This window comes from Hippichthys cyanospilos, chromosome 8 (assembly GCF_059441005.1).
Source record: "Hippichthys cyanospilos isolate Australia breed blue-spotted pipefish chromosome 8, RoL_Hcya_1.0, whole genome shotgun sequence".
Classification (NCBI taxonomy): domain Eukaryota; kingdom Metazoa; phylum Chordata; class Actinopteri; order Syngnathiformes; family Syngnathidae; genus Hippichthys; species Hippichthys cyanospilos.
The window spans coordinates 18,192,020-18,219,334 of NC_142376.1; the positions used below are offsets into that span (position 1 = coordinate 18,192,020).

General features: G+C 38.6%; 2 protein-coding genes across 7 annotated transcripts in view; one reads left to right on the forward strand and one right to left on the reverse strand.

The window, feature by feature from the left end:
- Positions 1-1,197: 1,197 nt before the first annotated feature.
- The window catches only part of mcph1 (microcephalin 1), a 35,265-nt gene continuing 9,147 nt past the window's right edge, over positions 1,198-27,315 (reverse strand). For 4 of the 5 annotated variants that reach the window (XM_088421914.1, XM_088421911.1, XM_088421913.1 and 1 more), the window contains 2 exons: positions 1,861-2,101; positions 1,198-1,758 (listed from right to left, as the gene is read on the reverse strand). In XM_088421914.1, coding sequence (XP_088278040.1) covers positions 1,706-1,758; positions 1,861-2,101 — 294 coding nt within the window. In that variant the 3' untranslated portion in view covers positions 1,198-1,705. Of the gene's footprint in view, positions 1,759-1,860; positions 2,102-22,206; positions 22,329-27,315 lie in introns of those variants that run through there. The other variant, XR_015866439.1, reaches the window with a different exon arrangement.
- Positions 11,489-23,924, forward strand: angpt2a (angiopoietin 2a). 2 transcript variants are annotated; one of them, XM_088421916.1, is made up of 10 exons: positions 11,489-11,768; positions 11,831-11,965; positions 16,230-16,385; positions 17,773-17,894; positions 17,990-18,228; positions 19,370-19,497; positions 20,231-20,332; positions 20,468-20,634; positions 21,314-21,444; positions 22,507-23,924. In XM_088421916.1, the coding sequence occupies exons 1-10, from the start codon at positions 11,727-11,729 to the stop codon at positions 22,665-22,667; spliced, it is 1,383 nt and encodes a 460-aa protein (XP_088278042.1). In that variant the 5' UTR covers positions 11,489-11,726; the 3' UTR covers positions 22,668-23,924. The 2 variants fall into 2 exon arrangements, with proteins under 2 accessions (XP_088278042.1, XP_088278041.1); XM_088421915.1 differs by having other exon boundaries at positions 11,489-11,965.

Below are 27,315 nucleotides of genomic sequence, written 5' to 3' on the forward strand. Positions count from 1 at the left end.
ATACGTAACATGGTTGAATACGATTGGTCTAATCCATTGATAGGCGTTGCTAATCTTAAAGGGTCTCACTGTAAATGGCCATACAGTACTGTACAGTTTGTTCCAAACTGCAATTGTGTACTGTAATATTTTGTTTGTTCTTTTATAGGTCTACAATATTTTAGACAAACTATACACATATATTTCCTGTCTTTTATTACTCCTTTTAATAAAATCCAAACTAATGGAATTTGATACTACCACTATTATTTTGTGGCGTTCATGTTCATCTGCATGACTGAATTTGATCAACTATCAAATTCATTGAAACTAAGCTGTTGTGGGAGATAATACCAAATACAGCTATTTTCCACGTGGGTACTCTACAGCGGTATCGCTTCGGTGGGGTAGACCAAGAGTGAAAACAAAAATAGAATTTTTAACTTAATTTTATCCATCCATCCATTTTCTACAGCCACTTGACCTCACTAGGGTCGCTGGCGTGCTGGTGCCTATCCCAGCCGTCATCGGGCAGTGGCAGGGGACACCCTGAACTGGATGCCAGCCATTCGCAAGGCGCTTAAAGATTAACGACCATTCACACTCACAATCACATCTAAGGACAGTTTAGAGTGTAACTTAATTTCCTATGTTCTATATTTCATATGGTGAATTACATTGCAAATGTATGTATACTGTACACTTACATTGTTGTATGTACTCTATGTAGTGGAAGTCACCAAAATACTAGCCCGCAAGGACAACAACACAAGCACGAGGGTATGTTCAAGGATAAGGGTATGTTCCAACAGTGGCCGTCACCGGTGATGGAGTATTGTGATTTTCAAGAATTGTTGTTGGAGAAATGTTAGCAGAGTTTGGCCTATTTTCCCTCCTAGACCATATGACAAAACATTATTTGAGCATATTTGGTATTTCAGAAGTGTGTAACAAACTGTATTGAGAGACTGGCCCTGGCACTAATCAGCAGTCAGGTAGCAGCTTACACCTTCAAAAAGGTTGGTGAACCCTAATATACAGTAGTGTGTTCACATCAGTGTGAAAGTCAAGATTCATCTCATGAAATTCGTATGAATGACTTCTTCCTCACCTGCATGCTGGTATAACACTTCACTCATAATTCACATTACACTGAGCTCATTTTTCAATCTGACAGACTGATTTATTTCAAAATGTGGCATAATTATTCATTCATCATTCAGAGATTGCAATATGTACTGTTTTGTTTATCACAAAAACCTGACATTTTGATGAACTTGTTTCATTATCCCTACTGCAGTAAATAAGAAAATAGCACTTATATCAATATTTATTAGCTGACAGAAGACTCGGTAGGTATCTTGAACCAACATCGCTTTCGGTCTGACAATTCACAAGTTATGAAATGAAACAAAATGAATTAAAGAAAAATGTCTTAATAAAAACATACTTCACCGCCAGAGGCACCATGTTTCACAAACAGTTTTTCGATGGTACCATGTAAACGACTCAAAGGTAAAATGTACTGAAACTTTTTGTCCATGTGTAACCACAGACAAAAAGTTAATTCATATTTCAGAGATGGAAAAAAAAAAAGTATTGTAATTGTATTTCAGAGAGGTGATCATTTCTTGTAAAAGAATGATGCATTTGGCCTCTACTAGAAGAACAAACGATGAGAAAATTCAGTATCTTCAGCACAAGTTTGCAACATATTGAGCATCTCTCAAGCCAGGTCATAATGATCATAATCAAGTTGCTGGAAATGAGTGATGCTGTCTGAAATGGAAGCACAGAAAAAAACAACAATTAAACTACAAATTCCCAAGTGAGAGTCATCAGTGGTCATTTTAATGAAGCACAACACATAAATCATCTTACCCAGAACCCACTGCTCAGACAGTATCCTACTTCCCACCGGTCTCCTGCCGCTGTATCTCCCAATGAAGATTCCGGCCTGACGCACAGCTTTGCAGACTGTCCCCCCGCACAGCTGGATCAGCTCTACCAAAGAGGAAGCAGGTGGCTGGGAATGCTGGGACACAAATATGGGCGGCTGGTCTTGGAACAGGTCCTGCTGGTGGTAGTCCCCGGAAGCGAGATGCCGCTGAAGACGGCAGATCTAGGAACAGATAGTCAGTGTTCCAAATATGAAATTAACTGAAAATACAATAGTAAATCATAAAATAAAACATCTGAATAGACTGAAGCACGAACCCATACTTTTGTATATTACTACATGTGATATAGGGCCTTTATCAGGGGGGCGGTTTGGTTGATTATGAGCTACCAGTAGCTTGCAAAGGGAGTGTTGGTAGCTCTAAGGCAGACACGTCCAAAGTCCGGCCCGGGGGCCAAATGCGGCCCGGGGTCAATTTCCATCCGGCCCGCAGCCTCCGTCATAAAATCAATAACGTCTGGCCCGCATGGAGAATTAATACATTGGGCAGCAGCGCTGTTACCGGCGTGCTAAATGCTGCTGTATATAGGCTCAAATAGGAACAGCAAATTAGTATATGAGTAATTGACTGTATGAGCCAATAATTTTCTAAAATGGCGACAATCAACAAAAGGAGGAAAGTTGCGCTGCACTGTGACTCAGTGAGCTGCGGTCAGCACCGGCAGCTTTATATCGCCAACTTTTACTGACAGCTGGATAAGGACAAGTTCCCGAGAGATTCGAGCATTTGGTAAGAAATGCTAAGATTGTTCGGGTCGACGTATTTGTGTGAGGAGACATTCTCGGTTATACTTAAATAAGAGCCGTGTGAGGACACGGCTACCGGACTCTCACTTACAAGACATCTTGCGCATCCATACTACTGCCATAGAGCCACACCTGGCCTTTGCGGACAAGACATTTTTCATTCACAATAAGTCTGAAAACGTTTTTTTTTTTTTTCTCTCCAGAGTAATAACCATTTAAAAATCCAATCAACATTTAGTTACTAATTTCATATTTTAAATGAGCCCTGCACTTGTTGACGATTGCTCATTTCTCTGTTATTGTGTTTAAAAATTCTATAAATATTAAACTGCCTGCCATGGTGAGATACGTTTTTATGTTTGAGATGTAATTTTCACCCAAGAGTACAATTACTTCTGTTTAACTGTTACAAAAAAGTTAAAGTGTTAAAAAAAGTGAAGTGAATATTCAATTTTAATATTTAATGTCAATTCATTTTTGATATGCATGTTTCAAATTAACCAAAACACATGCTTAAGATAGCTGAAATGAAAATAAAAAAAGCAAATGTTAAACACAGAACGGCTCGCTGAAATGTATTTAAATGAATTGCTGTTATATGTAAAGAACGCCTGCCAAGGTTGCCCCCCCCTACATTTTTAACACACCAAATCTGGCCCACTTTGCAAAAAGTTTGGACACCCCTGCTCTAAGGGGATTAACTGAGTCACTGCCAGCCCTCCCAAGTTTTATGCAATTGATGTCGTTGCTGCCTGTCAAAGGCAGTGAGTTACAAAAAAACCCAAAAAACAACTCGTTTGTCCTGAAATTTGTCACTTGCTTTATATCATAGTTGTCACGAATAGTTGACGTTGTCTACAACGTCGATTATTTATTTTACAAGTCATTTGCTCTTTTCAGTTCTGGTGCGTGTTTTCTTACATTGGGACGCTTCACAGGAAGTTAGATGTTAGTCTTTTCCCTTCGTCACCCCATTCCTTCACTACTTTAACATCCCCAGAAGAAAAATTAGACGCGCTTGGCGGCGTAAGCCAAAGCACTGATCTGGCAACATGGCGGTGGCGCATGCACAATGCGAGGCTTGGTGTCAGTTTCAGATTGAGCAATCTAGCAGTAATATTCCTGCTCCTTTCGGGTCTTTTCCTCGCTAATATACGGTCAGTGCTGAACAAATTGATGAGTTGTGACTGAGTTACAAAACACAATAAATTTAGGACCGCAACTCCATGTTACTCACAGAAACATGGTTGCACAGTGGAACACCAGACAACGCTATCGAATTAGCTGGACGATATTACTCTCGTAAGACAAAGGGCGAAGAACTGTGTATTTACGTGTACTTATACAGTGGGCCCCCGGGTTACGAACTTAATCCGTTCAGCGGCTACGTTCGTATCTCGGATTGCTCGTATAGCGGGCAATCCAAACCCATGTTAATTCGTGAATGCGTGCAACGCGCGCAGAAGCCTTAGGTAAGAACATCACGCTGTATACATATATTAATATTGAGTCACATAATCTACTGTACAGTTTCATTAAATGACAAATACAAAGGAATAACGACTTTTACCTTTGGAAAGATGTGACTTGAGCTGAGATAAGCAGAAGTCAACACTATAAACCAGACATGCTATTGGTCTTACAGTGTCACAGTAACTTTTTCAGTCAGGGTTTTCTCTACTTCCTTCCATCCCAACCAGCTGTGCCATCAAGCTAGATAAAGGCGTTCGGCCAATAGCATATCGGCACTTCTGTGATTGACGTGTGATGCCGGCCAATAGCATCTCCGTGAGTGAGACCAGGTGACCTTAATCGACCAATAGCATATTGGCGTCTGACTGATACTGACTGATACTTATTGGCACATTTTTTTAAACGGTTGGAATGTATTGACATCTAATTGATTAAAACACATTTAAACCTGTGACGATTCTTTGTCCTGCAATCGGCACACTTAATTTCATGTCAGCTGTTTTTCCCGACGTGAATTGAGCTGAGTGGAGGCGGAGGGGAGGGTGTGTGTGTTGTATTGACTAGGCACCATACTTATAGCTTATTCGAACATTAGCTCAATGTTGGTTTCAACTCACAGTATTGCAACAAGGGCGCCGTCCCAAAGCATGTCGGGAGGTTGCCGTCTAACATGACATGCAATTATGTAGAACGACCATTAAACAGCACTGAAATTCCACCCGTAAAAGGATGCAGTGATTAACGCTCAATGTCAACACGGCAACGCAAGTAGGCTATTGGTCTTACAGTGTTACAGTAACTCTTTCAGTCATGGTGCGAATCACGGAGATACTAAAACATCATCCTCTTATTTCTTCCTTTACCGCTGCTAGTAATTTTAGAAGCTATGTCTAACAGATAAAGTTTGCAAAGTCTTCAAAACATTCCGTTTTTCACACATTTTCTCTACTTCCTTCCATCCTGTCCCATCAAGCTAGATAAAGGCGTTCGGCCAATAGCATATCGGCATTTCTGTGATTGACGTGTGACGCCGGCCAATAGCATCTCCGTGAGTGAGACCGGGTGACCTTAATCGACCAATAGCATATTGGCGTCTCCTTGACTGGCTGATAATTATTCGCACTTTTTTTTTTAAACGGTTGGAATGTATTGACAATTAATTTAAAAAAAAACACACATTTAAACCAATGACAATTCTTTGTCCTGCAATCGGCACATTTAATTTCATGTCGGCTGTTTTTCTCTTTAGCTGTACAAACACTACACTTAAATGGTAATTATATTTAGACACCGTGAGTGAGACAGTCAGTGTGACGTTGTAAGACCAATAGCGTTCACGATGTCGCAACTGTTAAATTTGTTGACGCAGTTAAGCGAGAACATTACAACAAATTCAATGGCTGGATTATTCGGAATGCTCGTAAGGCGAGAGGTTTGTTCGCAAGCGGAGGATTAAAATCTCCCTGATCCACGCTCGTAAGGCGAATTGTTCGTAAATCAGGGTGCTCGTAAGCCGGGGGTCGACTGTACTTGATTATACTACTGGGCTGGTACTTATGTACGAATGGATTCTTGTTCATTGTTCCGTGTGAAAGCTGCAAATGTTCTACAGTACAAATGTACTATTCATGGTTATAGTAATGAAGCAAACGAAGTAGCACTCTTTAATATGTATTCTTAAAAAAAAAAAAACGTTTACGTACCGTACACTTTTATTTGAGTCATTTTAATTAGTTTTATTTACATGTTTATATTAGTTTTTACTGAATAAAAAACATGATAGTATAAAAGATGTGTGTAATTAAATATACTGTATTGTCTTTGAGGGGAAATAAAGGGCTCATGAGGTTATTTGGAATCCGCATCAGAGCTTTAACTAATTACAAGGAAAAAATAATCGCCATTAGTAGGGATTTGACGAGATCTCGCAAGATCAAACGCCATGAGAATCTCGCAAGATTGAACGCCACAAGATTAATTTCCTTTTCACTTTTTTTTAGGCATTGAGCCAGAAGTGCAATGGAGGGCAACTAAGCTTGTATAAAAGGCTCAAAATGTTGTATGTTCTTATTCACCAGTTACAAGTGTTTAGTTATTTGCATAATCACGTCTACAATTTAATCGCTGTGCCTTCTATGTCACATATTATAGTGTTTTCATCTGCATGTTAATGCTTTAATGTTATTCCTTTTACTTATATGTATAATTTACATAATATGACCTGTACCTATTATTGTTAGGTCATAGACTGAAACACAAACCCATACTTTTGTCTCATACTACATGTGATATAGGGTCTTTATTAGGGGCCCTACAACGTCGATTATGATAGTGTTATTCTACAATTTGAGACTCTGTGTCTTATCTTTTGCAGTTAAACATCTGTGTCCATCATCTGCATATGTCTATATGATCAGTCATCATTTAACCATCTTTAAACTGAGTAACGAGTCTCTTCAACCAATCCCTATATCTGTATTCTTACCAATACACCATCCTGTACACCACCCGTTTCCTCAACATCACTTTAGTCGTACAGTAGTTCCAACACTTTACAAGAAAATCAAAGCGGAGGTCATTGATGCCATGAAGTACCTGTAGCTTTGCCATCATGACCGATTCCTTTAAATGCTTTCAAAAGTGCACCTTGCCATTTCAGTGACATCAGTTGGCATGTCGCTATTTGTCACTGTTAATGTGTTTTTTGTTTAATGTTTGACACTTTAAACATGATTTTTTTTTCATGTTCAACTATGAAAGAGTTCAGTTGCAACTTTTCTTGAAGCAGCATGTGAAAAGGAAGTGTTTTATTTTGTTGATTTTCGCATATCCTGAGATCTCAGATGAATACTTTGTTATTAAAGCAGCATAGAAAAAACATTTAACGTTTATTGCAGCCTGCTCAATAAAAATGAAACCTTTTCAAATTGAAGAGTTTAAATTAGCAATAATTTTATTTAAAAAATTGTGCAAAATCTCATCAGATCTCATTCTCCGACTCAATCTCGTGACGTATCTAATCTCGTGGGATTTGTATCTCGTCCCATGCTTAGCGATTAGTCAACTAATTGAAAAATAATCACTGATTAATCGACAGGTGAAATAATCATTAGTGACAGTCAAAATTGATATGCAGATTGGCTACAGATAGGCAGTCATATGCCTGTTATATGCCTCACTGTACATATGCAGTATATTGGTTCCTGGAATTATGCAATTTATACATATAAAGTATTGGATGTATATTATATAATACAATAAATAACATAGGTAGCTCATTTGGATTTTATCATTTTGTACTGTAAGTGCCATATTTAAGCTGAATCAGCGAAAAGCTGCACCATCAAAAATTTCACAGAAAATACATTTTAATTAGGTATAGTCTGCATTTCACAATAAGCAGCTGATTGAAAAATATGATATTTACGCAGAAAGACGGTACAGGTTTTTTTAAATTTTGGTAATGTTTTTTCTTTTTTTTTTTTAAACTGCCAGGGTACAGCAACATCATGCCTTCAACACAGATTGAAAATATCTGCATGGTTAGAAAAAGGAGCAGCATCAACATATTTTCAACATGACACACTGAGACTATAGCACCAATACAACAGTAACATGGTTGGGGGGTTTACTAGTGGAGCGTGCCCCTGGTGTTGAGTAAAATAGCGGTTTAAAGGCAAAATCAATACTTCAATAGTGTCTTCTGCCTCCCTTTGTTTACCCAGAGAGTGCACCCTTGTGGCTAGTAAAAAAAAAAAAAATGCACATAAGCTGTGCTGGCCTAAAAGCCATAGGATTCTAAGAGTGACCACAAATTGACAACACATCAAGAAAGTTTTCCTGGAATTAGTGAATGAAGTTCAGAGCTCTCACCACAGGCTTGTTGGGTATCCATCAAGGGTCACTTACTAAACTGAATGGGACAATCTGCACTATTGCGAGTTGAATGCCAGGAAACAAGCGTTAAGGCTTTTAGCCCTTTGTAAGTGTTCACACCGGTTTTATTTTACACCAAGTAATCAAGGATAGACCCGAGGAGTTCAGGGTCAGCCTAATATGAACCCATATTGTGCACTTGCAGGGGAGCGACTCACTACTTAATAGGGGTCCTATTGTGTGACTAAATACGTCTGGAAAAAAAAAAAAAAATCATTCAAGCTCATAATAGGAAGACATGGAACATAATAAAAGGTTATAGTAACAACACACACAAACAACTCACAACTGTTACCGTTCAAGCAAGAATAACATGTTTTGCGCAGAACCTTGGCACTTGGAAATAGTGTTTGTGCTCAAGACTGACAAGTATTGAAAGCAGCAAAGTTCCATTGCTTGTGACAATAGGTCATATGTCTAACACCTGCAAGGGTTAGTGTTGAAAACACATGAAAACATCCAGGATTTATTTAAAAACTATTTAAATATGCAGGGATTCCATTCGTCACAACAAGAAAATGCCTCTTAACAAGCTTAGTATAGCTTAGATGTCATGTATTTTGCACGTCATTTGCAGGTTAAAAAGTTAAAAACCTGCCTTTGTGTTTGGAATGTTATTTTGCCATTTTGTTTTCGTGTGGCTCAATGGATTGTCAGATAAATAGACAAGTACTCCAAGGACAACTGCAATCTCCCCTCATTCATGCAGGCAACGTTGCCATGGAAAATAATTGGTTCATTGACCGTGAATCGAACCTAGGAGCTTCCAGCTACAAGATGACCACTATACCACCTTTTCCAAATGTACATACAGATTCTAAACTGATCATGACAGTATCATCAGTTTGAATGAACTATACCTGTTACAAGTATAAAAAAAATGCTCAGACTGGCATGGATGAGCTTTTTCTGTTTGAAGAAAAAAATATTTTCAGTGTCCATAAATACCTATGTAATGATTACTTAAAATACATAATGCATTGCAAGAGAAGCAAGAGAAACCTGTACAGGTGTTCAGTACAGAAGACAGAGCCCCATGTTAGTAAAAATTCAATCCTGCAAGAAACATTGGAAATAAGATTTCAATACCAGTAGTTAGAGTGATTCTGATTCACTCATAACATATGAAGGGGGAAGCCGAAGGTCACAAAAGCAACCACATGAACATTTGCAACATCACTGTTTTTGGGGAATGACTGAATGCGTTTCCTCTTCTGTAATGTGCCTTAATATTAAAGTATTTTCTCTCGTTACAGAATACTGCATCAACTGACTTCCTGCAATTCTGTTCTGCCATTTTACTAATTGTGAACCGTACAGCCCAAAGAAAGTAATGTTGTCAAGTTGTAGGTCACACTAAAGTGTGAGAGATTACAGAAAATTAGTGCCTTAGTGCAGGAGGGCTTATGGGGGAATCTCCTGTGACAAACGCCTAAAGAATGTTATTAAGGAACATTCTTGCCAGGACAAAACTGCACATACTGTAATATCACACAAGCAAAGCGGCAACATTAACACTGCAACTGAGGTAAAAAGTAGATTTTGTTTTTCTGAGGATTCACCTGGCAAAATGCAAACACCAGTGTGCTTCATTTTCAAAAACACAACAAAAGAAAAAAGCTGGTGACAAGGCTTTTTGAAAATATTGTCTCTCATAACATTAGCACGCTCAGTAAATAGCTGGCATCTGATCATCTGATCTCAGCTGTATTATTTTTTTCAAACTATTATATCTGTGAGAAAATTTGGTCCTGAAACAATAATACTCTTTATATCACTCTGATGCTTGGTGATTGGTGGAAATCAGTACAACTTGTATCAGACTTTTCAGCAGAGATAGGCTCTGGTTTTCCACTAACACAATGAGGCAAGTGGTTTACAGAATGAATACATTTGATTTGGGAAATTAAAAACAAGGCAACCAAAGTTGCAGAGGAGCACAGCAACCCCCCCACCCCCCCCACCCACCCCAAAAAAGCAAAACAAAACAAAAAAAAAACAATGGACATTGTGCTGTTTCTTTTGTGCACACCTTGGCCATCTGGATCAGTATAAAATATGCAGCATATATAAGCAGTCTTATCTACGCCTTAAATTTCATAATGACAATTGCTGTACATATGGACTGGAAAGTAATCTTGATTCTTGTTTTACTTACACACACATACACTTGTAAAAACTTGTAAGGGGGTCACTTGTACCTCCAATACCTCCAATAATTGGTGCCCTTCTCAGAGTAAAAAGGGAGGCATTTCCATCTAGATTCACTACCCAGTTATCTTTGCCGCTTTTCCTCATGAGGGTCGAAGGCGTCGTGGACCCTATCCCAGCTGACTTTGGGCAGTGGGCGAGGTACACCAAGGGTTGGTTGCGAGCCAATCGCATGCCACACAAAGACGAACAACCAGTTGCACTCACAAACATATCTAAGGACAGTTCATAGTTCCCAATATACCTACCATGCATGTTTTTTGGAATGTGGGAAGAAACCCAAGTGTCCAGAGAAGACCCACACAGGCTCAGGGAGAACATGCAAATTCCACACAGGCCGGCGCCGGAAGCAAACCCACAACCCCTGAGAGACGGACGTGCAAACCAGTCTGCTAGTGATTATACATCCTTCCATTTTCTAGAGCTGGTCATCCTCACAAGAGTCGCAGGCTTGCTTGTGCCTATCCCAGCTGACTATGGGCAGTAGGCAGGGGACACCCTGAACTGGATGCCAGCGATTCGCCGGGCACACAGAGACGGGCAACCATTCATGCACCTAATCACACCTAAGGACAATTTAGTAGGTCCTATACAACTGCCTCCTCCTCCTTGACATGCTTACCACTGCTCCACCGAGCCGTCCCCTAATATTATATTTATGAGATATATATTTTTAAGCATCATTATTTAAATCTTGAAGCACAAATTTGAAACTCTACATAATTTTTTTTAAAAACAAAAATAGGCAAGTAATTGTAAGAGAAATTGATCATTTGTAAACTGAATTTTTCAAATGATAAAAGATATATAAACAAATACATAAATAAATAAATAACCAAAAAAAAAACAACAAAAAAACAAAGAAGCCATTTTCTCTCAAGGACTCACAAATATTTTTCAATGGACTGATGGCTGCCACTGAATATAACAGTGCTGGAGACAGCTGCATCCTGCATAGCTGTTTAAGCAGAAGAGGGAAAAACACGTGGGCATTGTGTAGGATATAGTAGAGAATGTGTAGTTTGTGCATCTGCCTCTATGTGTTGTCAGTGTGCATTATAATAGAAGCCGTTCTTCACTCAGTGGCCACATGGAAGGGGGCGTGGTTAAACTCACAGTTAGCGAATCTGGGGGTGTCGAGGGCAGCTCAAACAAGTGGCTGGAGCCTTGATAAAAAACGCGCACATGCAGTCTGGCACCGGTAAACTGCGGGAATGATCTTCTGATTTCTAATGTTTCTTTGTTCTGACTGAAAGGTTACACAAGGACTCTGCAGAAGCCAAATGGGATTTACAGTTGAATGCCACTGGGAAAAGTAACATCAGAAAGAAAAACTTTTTTTGCCGCACAACAAACTCAGAAGAGGAAAGATCATTGAAAATGTTGTATGTCGTCTTGTTCGTTTTATGTCCCTGTCTAAATGTGGGGAGGGGGTACCGGACGAGTTCGGACAGCACTGTGGGTAAGAGACAATATCAGATTCAAAACGGGCCATGCAGCTACACCTTTCTGCTCCCTGAGCAGGACAACTGCCAAAGTCCCAGCAGCGGCTACAATTATCCAGTTCAAAAAGATGGGCCTGCAGACAATGACGAGTCAACTCACAGGCTGGAACAGCTGGAGATGGTCATGGAGAACAACACGCAGTGGTTACTTAAGGTAAAGTCCTGTCTGCTCATTAAGAGCAGAATGAGCATTTGGCGAGCCAAGCCATTTCAACTTCAGCTATGGAATTTATCGCTAAGATGCTTGACACGATAAGCTGATTTTTAGCTAAACCTTTTAGGAAATGTCCTCATTCAGGTTGAACTCAGAGCGGAAGAAAACGACTATTTTGCAACTGAATTATTGATCACTTTTTTTTTTAAATAATTGAGGAATTGCAATAGAATTTTCTAAACCATTTTATTTGGATCACCTGCAAGTTTAGCTTTATTGTAAAAGTACTTGAAATTAGTATTTGTATAAAGATAGCATTGGTCTATAAAGTTTCATCTTTCATTGTTTATGGACAGTAGTAGCCATTATTTTGGACTACCTTCATAGAATAGAACGTGATAAATTTCCAATGCATGGCCTTCTCTCAATGTATTGGCCAAACACAGCACATACACATCTATTAGACAATATTACAAACTTTGGAAAATACATGTGGTGCAGTTATAATGGTAATCGGCAATGATCTCCAGTTTAGAAATGCTATAAACAGTAAATAGAAGTTGATGAGAACAACTTTATGGCACCCAAAAAGTAGTCACCTTCACTTTTTAAATGTTAGAAAAAAAGAGCACAATTTCATTTTTTGTGAATGGCCCTTAAGTCTCATGAAGTGACGAAATTCTCAAGCAGGTGTCTTGGCATGCATATGTCCATTCAATTCACCGAGCCCTTTCTTGTGATACAAAAGAGCAGACCTCCTTCTCTGCATTCCCTCTTAAGAGTGTGTTTAATAAAAAGGACCAGACAAGAGCCCTTCACAGCTTGAGTGCAAAAATTCATTGTCCTAAAAATGCAAGCGAAGAGCTTTTCCACAGAATAGCACAGTAGGGAAATCATGTTACTGTATGTTCTTTAAGGAAGTAAACCACAGCAGCTCACCAAATTGAAAAATAAATGCAATACGTTTACACTTCATGTTACAGTCTAGCATGTCACAGTACAATTCGGATGAGCTAAACGTTTGCGTGACTGAAGTATCGCTACTGAATGTAGGATGGCGAATTTTGTATCGTCTACGTAAACAGCATGGTGTCCAATTGATTGATCAATAGAATAAAAAAAATAAATAAGTAAAAATAGAACCAGGCTCTGTAGAGGGGCAGACTAGGCCTGCACGATTATGACCAAAATAATAATCACGATTATTTTGGTCAATATTGAAATCACGATTATTCATCAAAAATGGTAAAAAAATTTGGTCAAAAAATGTCTATTTAGTGCCTTTTTTTTTTTTTAAAACAAGCATCACGTAAACAAGGCTTCAAGGCTTGATACTTACAAATAATAATAAACTAAAAGAAATAAATAGTAAATAAAACAAATTCACAAGACATGGCAAAAAACTTGGCACACAGGGCAACAGTTAACTTGCTTGCTGAGTTCCAACCAATGAAAAAAATAAGCCTACTTGAAACCAAGCACATTGTTTACTGCAAATTACGTGATTTGAGTTGTAATAAAAAAAAAAAAAGTGCTTGACTTTTTAAATGTTAATATAGCCGAGGATCAGCTTAATCGTGGCGGCCAATATCGTGATCACGATTAAAATTCGATTGATTGTGCAGCCCTTAGGCAGACTGTTGACTTCTTGTTAACAAAAAGGAGTGTCTTGTTCCCCATTATTGTATGGCGCTCTCTGCTTTGATCGTTTTCCTTTTGAATGAACCAATCATTAGACAGCAGTTTGTAGAGCTCCACTTACTACAGCACACAGAATTGTACAGAATTGAGTATTGAGACTACAGATGCATACAGTACTAAAATAAGGTGAATCACAGCTTGGTGGAAACTCATGTCATTGATTTAACATTATGTGTAGTTCACACATCTAAGTTGGATGTAATTCATTATGAAAGCAGACACCATAGTGAAATGTTGGTGGGAGTTATTTATGTGCCTTGATCAAGCATACTTGCACCAGCTGAGATACTCAAACAAATCATAACCACTTTGCAATGGCTGTCACTTCAACAGATGGACTTGCTACAAACATCTTTTCTTCAGTCTAATTTATCGTGCAAATTTAACATTTTGTTCAAGATATAAGTATTGCACCTCTTTAAAGAAAGACAATGCTGAAGAACGTACTTGGCAAAGCCACTCTCAAGTTCGGAAAAGCTATAAAGTGTATGTGTGCCCGTGTTGGGGGGGGTTAAGCGTATGTGCCAATACGAGGCCGTGACTCAGTAACCGAAGGCTCGGCTATTTGACTCCCGCTCTGTCCGAGTTATATGTCGTTTTGTCCTTGGGCAAGACACTTCACCCACCTTGCCTCCAGTGGTCGGTCGGAGGGGCTGTAGGCACAAAATGGCAACCACACCTCCGTCAGCCTGCCCTAGGGCAGCTGTGGCTACATGACATAATTTACCACCACAACATATGAATGTGTGAGTGCATGAATAATGTGTGCAGACGCTCGTCTACATACGAACCTTCGATTTACGAACATTTGTAGATACGAACAGAGCTGCCTATAAAAATCAGATTTTGTATTTACCACTTTTCTGTGATACCATCGCCGGAGCAGCAATCGTAAACAAACCTTCCATCAAGTACGCTGTTCCACTGCTGATAGTATAGTACAGGGGTGCCCAATAAAGCTCAGCTCTTCTGCTGTGTTATCGTTAAACAAAGAGTCATATGACCAAGACAGGATATAAAGTTACCAGGCAGTAACTAATAGGTATGGGTTAGAAGTGCTAAGAAACACAGTGAAAAGTTAGAAACCGCTATGTGCCAATCTTCTCCAATAGAGTTAAATAAGAAATGAGCTGAGAACCAGCCATTGCTTCAAATTAACTGTACCATAGCAAAAAGTGTATAACACAAATGGCCTTAGTGCGCTTTTATTGAGAAGTTCCTCGCACGAGCATGATAAGTGACAATGATCGACTTGACGATCTTTTCCTGCCAGAGCAGCTCTCGATGTAAACAACAGTGCTTTTTTCCGATTGATTAGGGTTTTTTTTCAGCTGATTTTTTTTTTTTTTTAATCCAACAATTAACGACCAAATTCATCTAATACACGGCCATCTGGAACGTAATTTGTTCATGTGTAGAAGAATGTCTGTTTAATGTAAAGCGTCTGATTGTCCAGAGGGCTGTAAAAGTGTAAAGGTGATGCATTATTATTATTACTATACAATAATAATAATAATAATAATAATAATCAGTACTAAACGCAAATAATGACTAAAGAATGTTTGGAATTCATTTCTTAAACGTTTGTTTTGCATATGACTAGCTGGGGAAATGTGATGTCACGTTTGTGGAGTGACTGAGGAACACAGACATTTTTTCTCGATGACTCGGAGGCAAGCGGAATAAACAACTGATTAGATCATTAGCTGTAAACAAGACATCCTGACACAAATTTAAAAGGCCGCTCATCAAATATGGATGTGTCACAAGGAATGACTGGCGGGAGATGATGAGCAACTAAAACACAACAGAAGCTTCAAGACGTCGATAAAAAAAAAAATCTAACTACATGCAGACAGAGAAAATATATATTTACGTCATGGTGTCATGAAGGATGTAACTCCTCACTCAACACTTCCATCCTGTTTACGAGTCTTGTGACCTGATTGGCACTCAGGAAGACCATGCAGGAAATAACTTAATGATTGGTCTTGGTCTAAATCTGGAATAACGTAAGGTACATAAGAACATATTGAGTTAAATTTAAAACAGTGACCTTTCCCGCATCTTGAGGCTAAAGACTGGTTCATTCATATGGCTATCGGTTTGATGCACACGTCTTAAATAATGTCTCAAAATTACTTTCAACTGCACCTCTAAATGTTAATGGACAACCCTATTTCCATATCAACTCAAAATTTACCATCATGGGTGAGTTATTTTTAGAAGACTTTGATGGGCAACTGATGTGGTTCTAGGGGTCAACCAAGAGCCCGTGGACACTGTGTTGGTGACCCCTGCGTTATGCTTATTGACTAAATTGAAAGTGTAATAAATTGGTACAGCAGTAGTTTTAAAGGCAAGGATTTGTGACAGAAAGGTAAAGAAAATCTGGTTAATATGAAAATTGCGGTTAGTTGCTAGTCAGACTGCTCCCTCCGGTGAGCATGGATTGTTTTGTCCTTAGAGATGGCGTTCCGCTCTGTGCTTTTGTGTGAATTACAGTCATTCCCCATTGTTTTCCCAAACAAAAACATTTCTAACCTTCAAAACCTGTTCACAGCTACAGAATTACATCCAAGAAAGCATGAAGCAGGATATGGTCCAAATCCAACAAAGTGCAGTTCAGAATCATACGGCTACAATGATTGAAATAGGAACAAACCTGCTCAGTCAAACTGCAGCACAAACAAGGAAACTGACCAATGTGGAGGCACAGGTGAGTTCTGCTTTGTATATATATCCCTACTACTAATGGCGTAACACTTAGGAGACGAATCAGTCTGAGGCATGGTAGTGGTACCACGCACAAATTTCCTTTTTTGCTCTTGCTTATTTGGAATGAAATGTAAATCAAATATGAGAAAGAAATGAAGCAATGAAATACAAAACTCGAAGATCCAGTCTTCCTGTACAATAATGCAAGCAGCGTATATTTGGAGAAACTTGTCGCAACATTGGTGCGTTACTTATTATGTTGGGGGGAAATTAATAATAAAAATACATTTTTCATCAAAACGTTAATGTACTGCTTAACTAACTAAAAAACCAAAATCTGGTCATATAATTTTCCATGCATGCCTCAACAAAACAAAACTAATATATTGGTTCATAAAGCCAATGTTAACACTTCAGTCTGATTAAAATAAAATGTTGCGTGTGTTACAGCACATTAAATTATATACAGATACATTGTTCAAATGTAAGGGGATAAACAGGAATCGACATGTCAGTTTATTATTCTCGCTTAACATTAATAACCTTATGTGAGCCAACAGCACAGCATTTCCTGTTATTAGCACACTTGTATTCCCACAGAAAGAGTCTATCAGTTTGTCACAATCAGACATCCGTCTGTTCAAACACATCAACCGATCCATTGGAGAAGCACCAGTAGATTCCACGTAAACAAGATACTTTTTGCTGAGTTCAGTTTCCTCAATCTGGGAAATAAGCAGCAAGGTGCTCAACCTGAGAATTAAGTTCAATACTGTCTGTGGGGATACATGGGTTTTGAAAGTTTTCCAAAGTTAAGGTACATCTGCTCCACTGGAATTTAGTTGCTTTCCTGTCACATTTTTTCCATTTCACAAATGCCTGTTTGTTCACTCGAGAGGTGCAAAGTAAGCTTGTAATGAAATAATTCTACAAAAAAAAAGGCACACAAATCAGCACAGTACAGACTAGTTACGACATATTTGAAAGTCAAACCTGATAAGTCTTTTTCACTGTAGGGGAGGAGAGAGCTTTGCTTTAAAACCGCAGGCGGATCGCAGTCATCTTAACACCATTCCAACGCAAGCAGCACCAACCAACACACTGCACTCTTTCGCATCACAAGTACTTTAGAGAGCCAATTTCCTATTTTTGTAACGAGGATTTCACCATGGCGTTGTTAGTAACATACCCTTTCCCCAGTGGCCCACATAGCTCATAACACTCTGGGCTCGTGATTTACTTTGATCTGCGCATCACCATTAGCAACAACGCTCCCGCGAGAGTTTCTGTGTTGTAAAAGCTGCTTAGCTCAATGGACACACATTTACGCATTTTTTCCTCATCATCAAACAAATAGACTGTGGTTTGATATCCTTTTGTATTTCAAGGTTATTAATCACACAACTCGACTTGAGCGGCAACTGCTTGAGAATTCTTTGTCGACAAATAAACTGGAAAAACAAGTTTTTGTCCAAACAAATGAAATTAATAAGCTGAACGACAAAAACAGGTGAGGATATGACAGAATACTTGAAATTTAAAAAACAAAAACATGAGACAACAATCACGTTTTAAAAGAGTAACTAAAATTGTTGACCGTCTCAGCTTACTGGAGAAGAAAGTAAAGGAGTTGGAGGAGCAGAGGCAGGTGGAGCAGAAGATTCTTCGAATAGAAAAGGAGCAGCTTCAAATCCTAATACAGAGGCAGACAGCCATTATTGGCGAGCTGGAGCAACAGCTGCTCAGGGTGTCAACCAACAACAGCATCCTGCAGCATCAGCAACAGGAGCTGCTGGAGACTGTGAACCACCTAATTCACACCTTCTCCACTAGCACAACTCAAGGTGGGTCACCAAAAAGAGACCGCAAGATTTTTTTTTAGAAGTTTACTAACTAAACTCGATGCTCCTCCCGTCAACATCATGTATTCGTATCACTTAAGCTAAATTTACTCAAACTGAACAAGTCAGACCACAATCATTATCACAGCTCAAAACTTATTTCCATTTAAATATTCATGGCTGTGTGTTGAGGAAAGTAAATTTACACACATAGTTGGATTTGGGATGAAAATTGGCTTTCTGATATGTGGTGCAAGTTGCTTCTCTGATACAGAAAAATGTGTACACTGGTCTTAACATAAAAACATGGTTAAACAAGCTTTACACTGAATATTTCACTCTGCAGCAAAGGTGCCATTTTTTCAGCATTGTCTAATAGAAACGATGTGAGGCTGCAGCAAACACTAACTTGACTAATCAGTTAATCTGTTGATTATTTTGTTGTTCAAATGGATTTGGAAAAAAAAATCCATCCTTTAAAAAGGACATTTTTTAATGATGAAATAAAAAAAAGTGTTTGTTGCTGCTTTTTATCTGTAGCATGTCAGAAAATCTGCAAAAATTGTTGAACATTGCTTTCCAAAGTAATTGCAGATGTTAGCAAATGTCTTAATTTGATTCAATAATGATAATTATCTGCTTTCATGAAGGATTAATGAAATCTGGGAATATTTGCAACCAAGGGGATGAAATTGTGAGCATTTGGACAATTTCAAGTCTCGATTAATCGATTACCAAAAATATTAATCAATTAATTTGTTAATTCAACAATAACAATCATATGCTTTCATTCAGGACTGAAGAAAATGGAATATTTCTAGTCATGGGGCTGAAATTGAGAGCATTTGGACAATTTTAAGTATTAAAATTATTAATTAGCAAACATATTCATCAGTTAATTTAGTAAAAATTAGTTGGTGATTAATTCATTCATCCTTGCATCTCTTACGAGTAGCATGCAAGATTTCCAAAAATGTGTGTCTGTGTTTTGTCATGTGTGATAATCTCAACATTACACTCGATGCACTATGCAGAAGTTATGAGTTGAGAGTGAAGTTTTTGACTGAAAAAAAAAAAACTGTTTGAGTTTGGGGAAATCAACAGGTTTGTGCTGCCATACAAATCAGACTTTCTTACATCACAGAGACAAAAACTGCCATGATGCAGGATACTCCCTCCACATTTATGGACTGTGCTGCTGTCTACAAGTCAGGAAGCAGAAAGAGTGGGGTTTATACTCTCACATTACCCAATACTACTGTGGAAATGAAGGTGAAGTACATTGTTACATTTTTCCTTGTAAAATGAAAACCTCCATAATATTATAACAACCGAGTAAAAGAAGGTAAGCAGAAGAAACCAATGAGCCAGTCAATTAATTTTTTAACGTATTCATTCACTGCTATTGACATCTACAGATACCAAAAACATTTTTTTAATGGGCCTGTTTTGACCAAGTTAACAAAGAGATATATTTTTTGTGTTTGACCAAACTGTCTCCTCCATTGCTTATGTGATTTGTTTCATGAAACAATGACATTTTTTAACCATAATTTGGACTGAAACGTAAAACATAAATGCATTGCATTGTAGACATGAGACCACAATCATGTGTGAAAATATAAACTCAATACAGATCACAGACAAATGACAACCAACCATAATGCTGACTTTAAAAAAAAATGCGTATGATCTATGTTCTCTCACATGTTTGTCAGATAACAATTCCCTGTGCTGTGTTCAAGGCAAAATGCAAAATTGTGCAAAGAAATACATCATCTTGTGTCGTTGCTTATGTAGCACACATGGTGGCTTTGGATTGGACTTTCAAACACCTAAGAAACTAAATGTCTGGACAACTCCAATGATGTGCATGATTTAGCTAAAGCAGTGATCTCCTTAGATACCATGCACTTTTCAAAGTTTAATAGTGAACTTTTAAGCTTCTAACGTTCAAACAAGTAATGAAGTAACTTTTATTTTTTCATTTTTTATGTGTGCGCAGGCTTTTTGTGACATGGAAACAGAAGCCGGTGGCTGGACAATACTACAAAAACGCTTTGATGGCAGTGTTGACTTTCACCGTACGTGGCAAGAGTATAAAAAGGTAAGGAGCAGCGAAGTGGAAATACCCTCCTTAAGCAAAAAATATTGCCTAGGTGACGGGTTCATTTTCAAATTCTCGAAGTAGCTCCTCTGGTGAGGGAGGCTTGCTTAAAGTTGCTTTCTTGCTTTTGTGCAGGGCTTTGGAGATCCTTTAGGTGAATTTTGGTTAGGAAATGAATTTGTATCTAGGCTGACAAGTCAACAGTCCTATAGCCTCAGGATCCAATTGAGTGACTGGGAAGGAAACTCTGCATTCTCCCAGTATGACCAATTCTCACTTGATAGTGAAGGACAAAACTACAGGTAAGTGGAGCTCACAACATCCATCGAACTCATCTGGGTGGTAAATGCAACGTTCATTTGGTGGCATTTACGTCATACATTATTTCCGCTTAATCCAAGTAACAAGGAATGGGTTATGACTTCATAAATCTTTGATTCTTTTTCATTGCGCCATTCATGTGTCATTGATTACAGCCTCACATTTTTTCACATTGATAGTAATTACACATATTGTACTTTGATGGTTTTATTAATTGCTTCAATTTAAAAAAAAAAAAAGTGTTTGCTTCATTAGTTAAATATTTTGATTGAGCAATGATAATTTAAGTTAATATGAGTCCAAAATTGAGAGCCAAAATTGCAATGTTGTATTAGCACCATTTTACGCATTTTCGATGGTTAAATGTTGAACATCTTCAATGTCAGATGCTGGTTCCATATAGGCCCCACGTCTATATAGCTATTAATAGGTGGGTTTATCACGTAGTTTGATCAATAACTGTTGACTTAAAAAAAAAAGGGGGGGGGGGGGGGTAAATGTAAAAGCATAAATGCATAAAATCCAGTCCTATCAATTCCCACAACCCCGCAAGTCATAGCGGCTGTTTGTTATCAGAAGGCATGTCAGTTGTATTTTGAGGAACAAGCGTTATTGACTTCCTTCTTCTACTTCCTTAATTCTTCCTTTTCCACTCTACAGGATACACCTTAAAGGCTACAGTGGAACAGCGGGCAAAATAAGCAGCATTGGTCAGCCAGGAAGTGATTTCAGTACAAAGGATGCAGACAATGACAAATGTGTTTGCAAATGCTCGCAACTGACAACAGGAGGTAAGAAACTCACTCTCATAGAATGTGCAGTCTGCAATTGTACACATTAGTTAAAAGCCAAATCATTAAAAAATGATGGATGCCAGAATATTTAAATTCCCCACTCGCCTAAATGTATTTCGGCACTTTCCTCAAATCTCGGAAGGACATTATGAGGACTGCTGTTCCTTCTGGCCAGGCCAAAGAGCGCAATTAGACAGAGTTAATCGCGGATCAACTCTTGAGGGAATTCAGCCACTACAACCGCTGACATTAAAGAGCCTGGGAACAGAGCTTTCTCTTTCTCCTTTTGTATCTTAAAGGTTCTCCCTCCACTGCCTTGTAAGTGACTCTGCTGCCAGAATTTGCTGTTGCCTGCCTCTGCATTAGGGCTCTGTCAAATGAGCATAAAAGCAAGAAAACCCAAACCCTGTACTTTTTCCCATGAGGGGTCTCACACAGGGGACTCTCAAAGCATATCACTCACAACTCCACTGAGAGAGACAAAAAAAGAGAGACTAGGGTCAAGCAATATGAAGCTGTCCATCATGAAAGACCAAATCTTTGTATAAACAAAGGTAATCCTTAAGTAAATGACACGTTTTAAAAGCAAGTTGGAAAAGTGAAAACAACAGACTACATGTTCTAGGTCAGCAAAGAATATCCACAACCCCCAAATAGGCTAATTTCAGACTGCAAAACTGAAATGGATTTAGAGACAGTCATCAAAAGTGGCTGTTACAGCTCACTTATGATTGTGAACTAGCATGAAAACGGAAGTACCTTCTGGGATGAATTTGGTGCTGTCCTAGGTCTACATCACTAAGGAATTGCATCCAAACACTTTATTGCAAATGCGATTTTCATTTTGGAATTAGTCACTTTGTTCCAAGACTTTTGTAAACCTGCAAATGGAGAGACACAAAAAAAAAGAAAAAAAAGATCCAATGACATATTGCACTGTTTTTTGTAAACGGTCTTAAAGCTGAAAGTCGACAATTTGTCAACGTCTAAATACTCTTTTCTCAGACTCCCAATCATCACTGAATGTATTGAATAGTTTGTTCTGTATTTGTGTTCTAGGTTGGTGGTTTGATGCTTGTGGACCGTCCAATTTAAATGGCATGTATTACCAGCGAGGCCAAAACTCCAACCGCTTCAACGGCATTAAATGGTACTACTGGAAGGGCTCAGGATATTCACTGAAGGCCACGTCTATGATGATAAGGCCAACAGACTTCTAAGTTTACCCTTTTGAGTGGAAACTCAACAAGATGGAGCCTGAAGCATCTCATTACATTCCTAAAAGAACAAAGTTAAAATTGGTTGTATTAACTCTTAATGATCTGAACCAAAAATGGTCAAACTAAGGCACGATGCGCACCAGGATGCTTTGCATTATTCCATAAAAATAAAATAGTATAGTACATGTGGTGACTCAAAATGTTTCCCAATGAGGAAACCAGGAAGTAGCAATTGGATGTGACTTGTTGACTGTAATTTGCTGGTGACTGCCCATAGTAATAGATTCTACCATATTGTTAACGTGCGATAAGCCTAACGTGAAAGAAAACAAATGAGAATGGGATGTATTCGCGACTTTAGAAATTAGAAATTACAGTCGGTTTAATGTTTGGGAAAGATGTACATTTATTTGATACTATACAAGCTGATATAAAACTTAGTAGTGTTCAGTGTTTCAACCATGGTTGCCAATGAAACTTCCCAGAAACAGAGGCTCTGGTACAACATGAACATCAGGTGAAATATAGTTGGCTCTTATATTTATTAATTGCTCAACATGGTTTCATTTGTAGATGTCTTAAAAACTAATTATAAATTACACTGAGAATCTCAGATACCATTTCATGTATTCACTACAGTACATTGTGTTTTATTTATAGCTTATGTAATTATTTCAGGATTTATTTTACTTGTTTCATTGACATCACCTGAATGTGAGTTGCTAGAGAACTAGCATTTATATTGCACATAAGTAGTGCTTTTGGGAACATATAGGGCATCTTTATTTATGTAATGTTTATTTGAATCTCTCTTAAAACTGAGTTTTTATGATAAAGTAAATGTTCAAAGTTAAGTTTGTGTATCATGATGTTTGAAAGGTCGATTATCACCGTTGGTATTTTGAATGGTATTCCAGAGTTTTGGCGTGGGCGTAAAGTAGCTCGTCGACATATGTAGTACTTTCCACAGTGTAAATTTGAACTATTTTTTTATGTGGTGGTGAGAATGCATATTTTATCAGCAGGAGCAATGAGTTGCAAGCATTGTAAATAAATCAAAACCATTGAAAAGAGATTTCTTGAAAGCATGTTGCATTGTACAACTGACTAAAAGAAGACATGCGTTGTGGTTCCGCAATCTGCATACAACACAAATGTACAATGAACATGTCACGTGCTGACATTTTGTCTATGTCAAGAGGCTGTCATTGCTCACTGTGGTAGGAGGACAGTGACTCATGAGTTCAGGAAGAGGCAACATCCACATTTCTCACAGGATACTTCAGGAAAAACAAGCAGACTGAAAATGGATGGCTGGCAATAAAAACTAACAGGCGGACAACTGACTTCCGCCTTGCATTTATGAGCAATTATAGGACTGGGTGCCACAAATGCTTTGTATTGAGAACATGATTGGTAACAGCAGATGCTGCACAAGGCAAAATAATTTGCAACTCTCTTAATCAGGAAATACAGAATACAATCATTTTAAGAGCAAGTTGAATAGATTTATGATCGCAAGGGAGAGAACATGCAGAAACACTTGCATACCAAGCTGTATTTTATTGTTTTTTTATAAGACTTCTGCATATGACCATTTATATATTCTTGATCCAGTATAACTGAGGCCATTTATTAATTTTACAATACCAAAAGTGTGAGCACAGGGTAAATATTCTATTACAAGTCTCTTTCTGAATGAAGTCACACGGTACTCGACCGCCTCTGTACTCGACCAAATCGGTGCTCGACCGTTCTCGACTAGCCGAGCCGACCCGAACGCGCTCCTCGGCCCTTCTCGGCCAGCGGGTAAGCGCCAGTTCAACTCAGACCGCCAGCAGAGTAAGACGTTTGTTCGAGTATTTCTTACCGCATTTAAACTTTGTCATGTTGCTCTAGCCCTTAATAATGGGTCCAAAGAAAGACAGTGATAAGGGGAAGGCAAAGAGAAAAACAGTGAGGACCACTATTGAACTGAAGAAGGAAATTATAGCAAAATATGAACGTGGTGTACGAGTGTCGGACCTCGCGTCGCAGTTACCTAGCGTCATCATGGAAGGGGATTCCCCTTCCAAGGAGTAACCCTCCCTCCCGTCCTCTCCACATCCATTCCTGTATGCTATCAACCACTTTCCAAAACGTAAGTAAATTATACAAAATGGTTTATAATGCTTTATTTATCTTTATCATGTACTGCTTGTGCACATTTACTTGTGCACACATACTTTCCATTATTTCTTATGGGAAAATTGGTTTCGGTGTTCGAACAAATCGGTGCTCGACCACCACCTCAGAACGGATTATGGTCGAGTACCGAGGTACCACTGTATATTTATATATATATATATATATATATATATATATATATATATATATATATATATATATATATATACATACATACATACATACATACATATATATATATATATATATATATATATATATATATATATATACAGTCAGCCCCCGGCTTACGAACACCCTGATTTGCGAACAATTCGCCTTACGAGCGTGGATCAGGGAGAATTTTGTCCTCCGCTTACGAGCAAACCTCTCGTCTTGCGAGCATTCCGTCAAACCAGCCATTGAGTATGTAGAAATGTTCTCGCCTAACTGCGTCAATATATTCAGCAGTTGCGTCATCTACAATCATTAATAGATACTTATGGCGGTAACGTGAACGCTATTGGTCTTACAATCTCACACTGACTGTCTCACTCACGGTGTCTAAATATATTACCATTTAAGTGTAGTGTTTGTACAGCCAAAGGGAAAAACAGCTGACATGAAATTAAATGTGCCGATTGCAGGACAAAGAATTGTCATTGGTTTAAATGTTTTTTTTTTAATTAATTGTCAATACATTCCAACCGTTTAAAAAAAAGTGCGAATAATTATCAGTCAGTCAAGGAGACGCCAATATGCTATTGGTCGATTAAGGTCACCCGGTCTCACTCACGGAGATGCTATTGGCCGGCGTCACACGTCAATCACAGAAATGCCGATATGCTATTGGCCGAACGCCTTTATCTAGCTTGATGGGACAGGATGGAAGGAAGTAGACAAAATGAGTGAAAAACGGAATGTTTTGAAGACTTTGCAAACTTTATCTGTTAGACATAGCTTCTAAAATTACTAGCAGCGGTAAAGGAAGAAATAAGAGGATGATGTTTTAGTATCTCCGTGATTTGCACCATGACTGAAAGAGTTACTGTAACACTGTAAGACCAATAGCCTATATGCGTTCCCGTATTAACTCAAGAGGTTAATCTCTGCACCCTATTACGGGTGATGATACAGCGCCATATAATGGTTGCTAGACAAGATTGCATGTCAGGTTAGTCGGCGATCTCCCGATATGCATTGGGACAGCGTCATTGTTGCAATTTTGTGAGTTGTAACCAAAGGTGAACTGACGCTCGAACAAGCCATAAGTGTGCTGCCTAGTAAATGCAACACACACAACCACCTCTCCGCTTCCACCGTGCTCAATTCACGTCGGGAAAAACAGTTGACATGAAATTAAGTGTGCCGATTGCAGGACAAAAAATCGTCACAGATTTAAATGTGTTTTAATCAATAAGATGTCAATACATTCCAACCGTTTAAAAAAAAAGTGCAAATAATTATCAGTCAGTCAAGGAGACGCCAATATGCTATTGGTCGATTAAGGTCACCCGGTCTCACTCACGGAGATGCTATTGGCCGGTGTCACACGTCAATCACAGAAGTGCCGATATGCTATTGGCCGAACGCCTTTATCTAGCTTGATGGCACAGCTGGTTGGGATGGAAGGAAGTAGAGAAAACCCTGACTGAAAAAGTTACTTTGACACTGTAAGACCAATAGCATATCTGATTTACCGTATTGACTTAGAGCATTCATCTCTGCTCATCTCTGCTTATCTCAGCACAAGTCACGTCTTTCCAAAGGTAAAAGTCATTTATCCTTTGTATTTGTTATTTAATGCAACTGTACAGTAGATTATGTCACTTAATATTAATTTATGTATACAGCGTGATGATTTTACCTAAGGCTTCTGCGCGCGTTGCACGCACTCACGAATTAACATGGGTTTGGATTGCCCGCTATACGAGCAATTCGAGATACGAGCGTAGCCGCTGAACGGATTAAGTTCGTAACCCGGGGGCCCACTGTATATATATATATATATATATACATACATACATATACACACACACACACACACACATATACACCCCCCCCCCCCCCCCCCCCCAAGCATTCCTTGCTTATTCTGCGCGCTTCTCACACTGGCCCTGCTTGCGACAACAGAAGAAACTCCCCTACCCTGCCTTCATACACACCATATCCACATCTTTTAGTTTTGTTTTTTTGAGGAGAGATTTTGCACAGTCATTTAACCGATCCTTGTAAGGATAAGTGGTCAAGCTGGATAGATGTTTTATGTGACAGGTGACATTGAACAACATCATAAAAGGAGCAGGGCAGCCGCACAGTATGGCCCGCCAACAAGATGTTTGACTTCCAAATTAGAAATATCAGTATGATAAAACTCATATTTAATCAGAAATTAAATCGCCAATATCAGTCGAATAAAACTCATATTTAATCACAAATTAAATGACCAATGTGCCAACTGTAACTGATATGCATATATTTG

What these genes read in the sequence shown, in the direction of transcription:
- angpt2a (XM_088421915.1), top strand. Translation starts at nt 11,687, where the DNA reads ATGTTGTATGTCGTCTTGTTCGTTTTATGTCCCTGTCTAAATGTGGGG. An exon ending in ACACGCAGTGGTTACTTAAG is followed by an intron (nt 11,966 to 16,229) that starts GTAAAGTCCTGT and finishes ACCTGTTCACAG; the next exon opens with CTACAGAATTACATCCAAGA. An exon ending in AGTGAAGGACAAAACTACAG is followed by an intron (nt 20,635 to 21,313) that starts GTAAGTGGAGCT and finishes TCCACTCTACAG; the next exon opens with GATACACCTTAAAGGCTACA.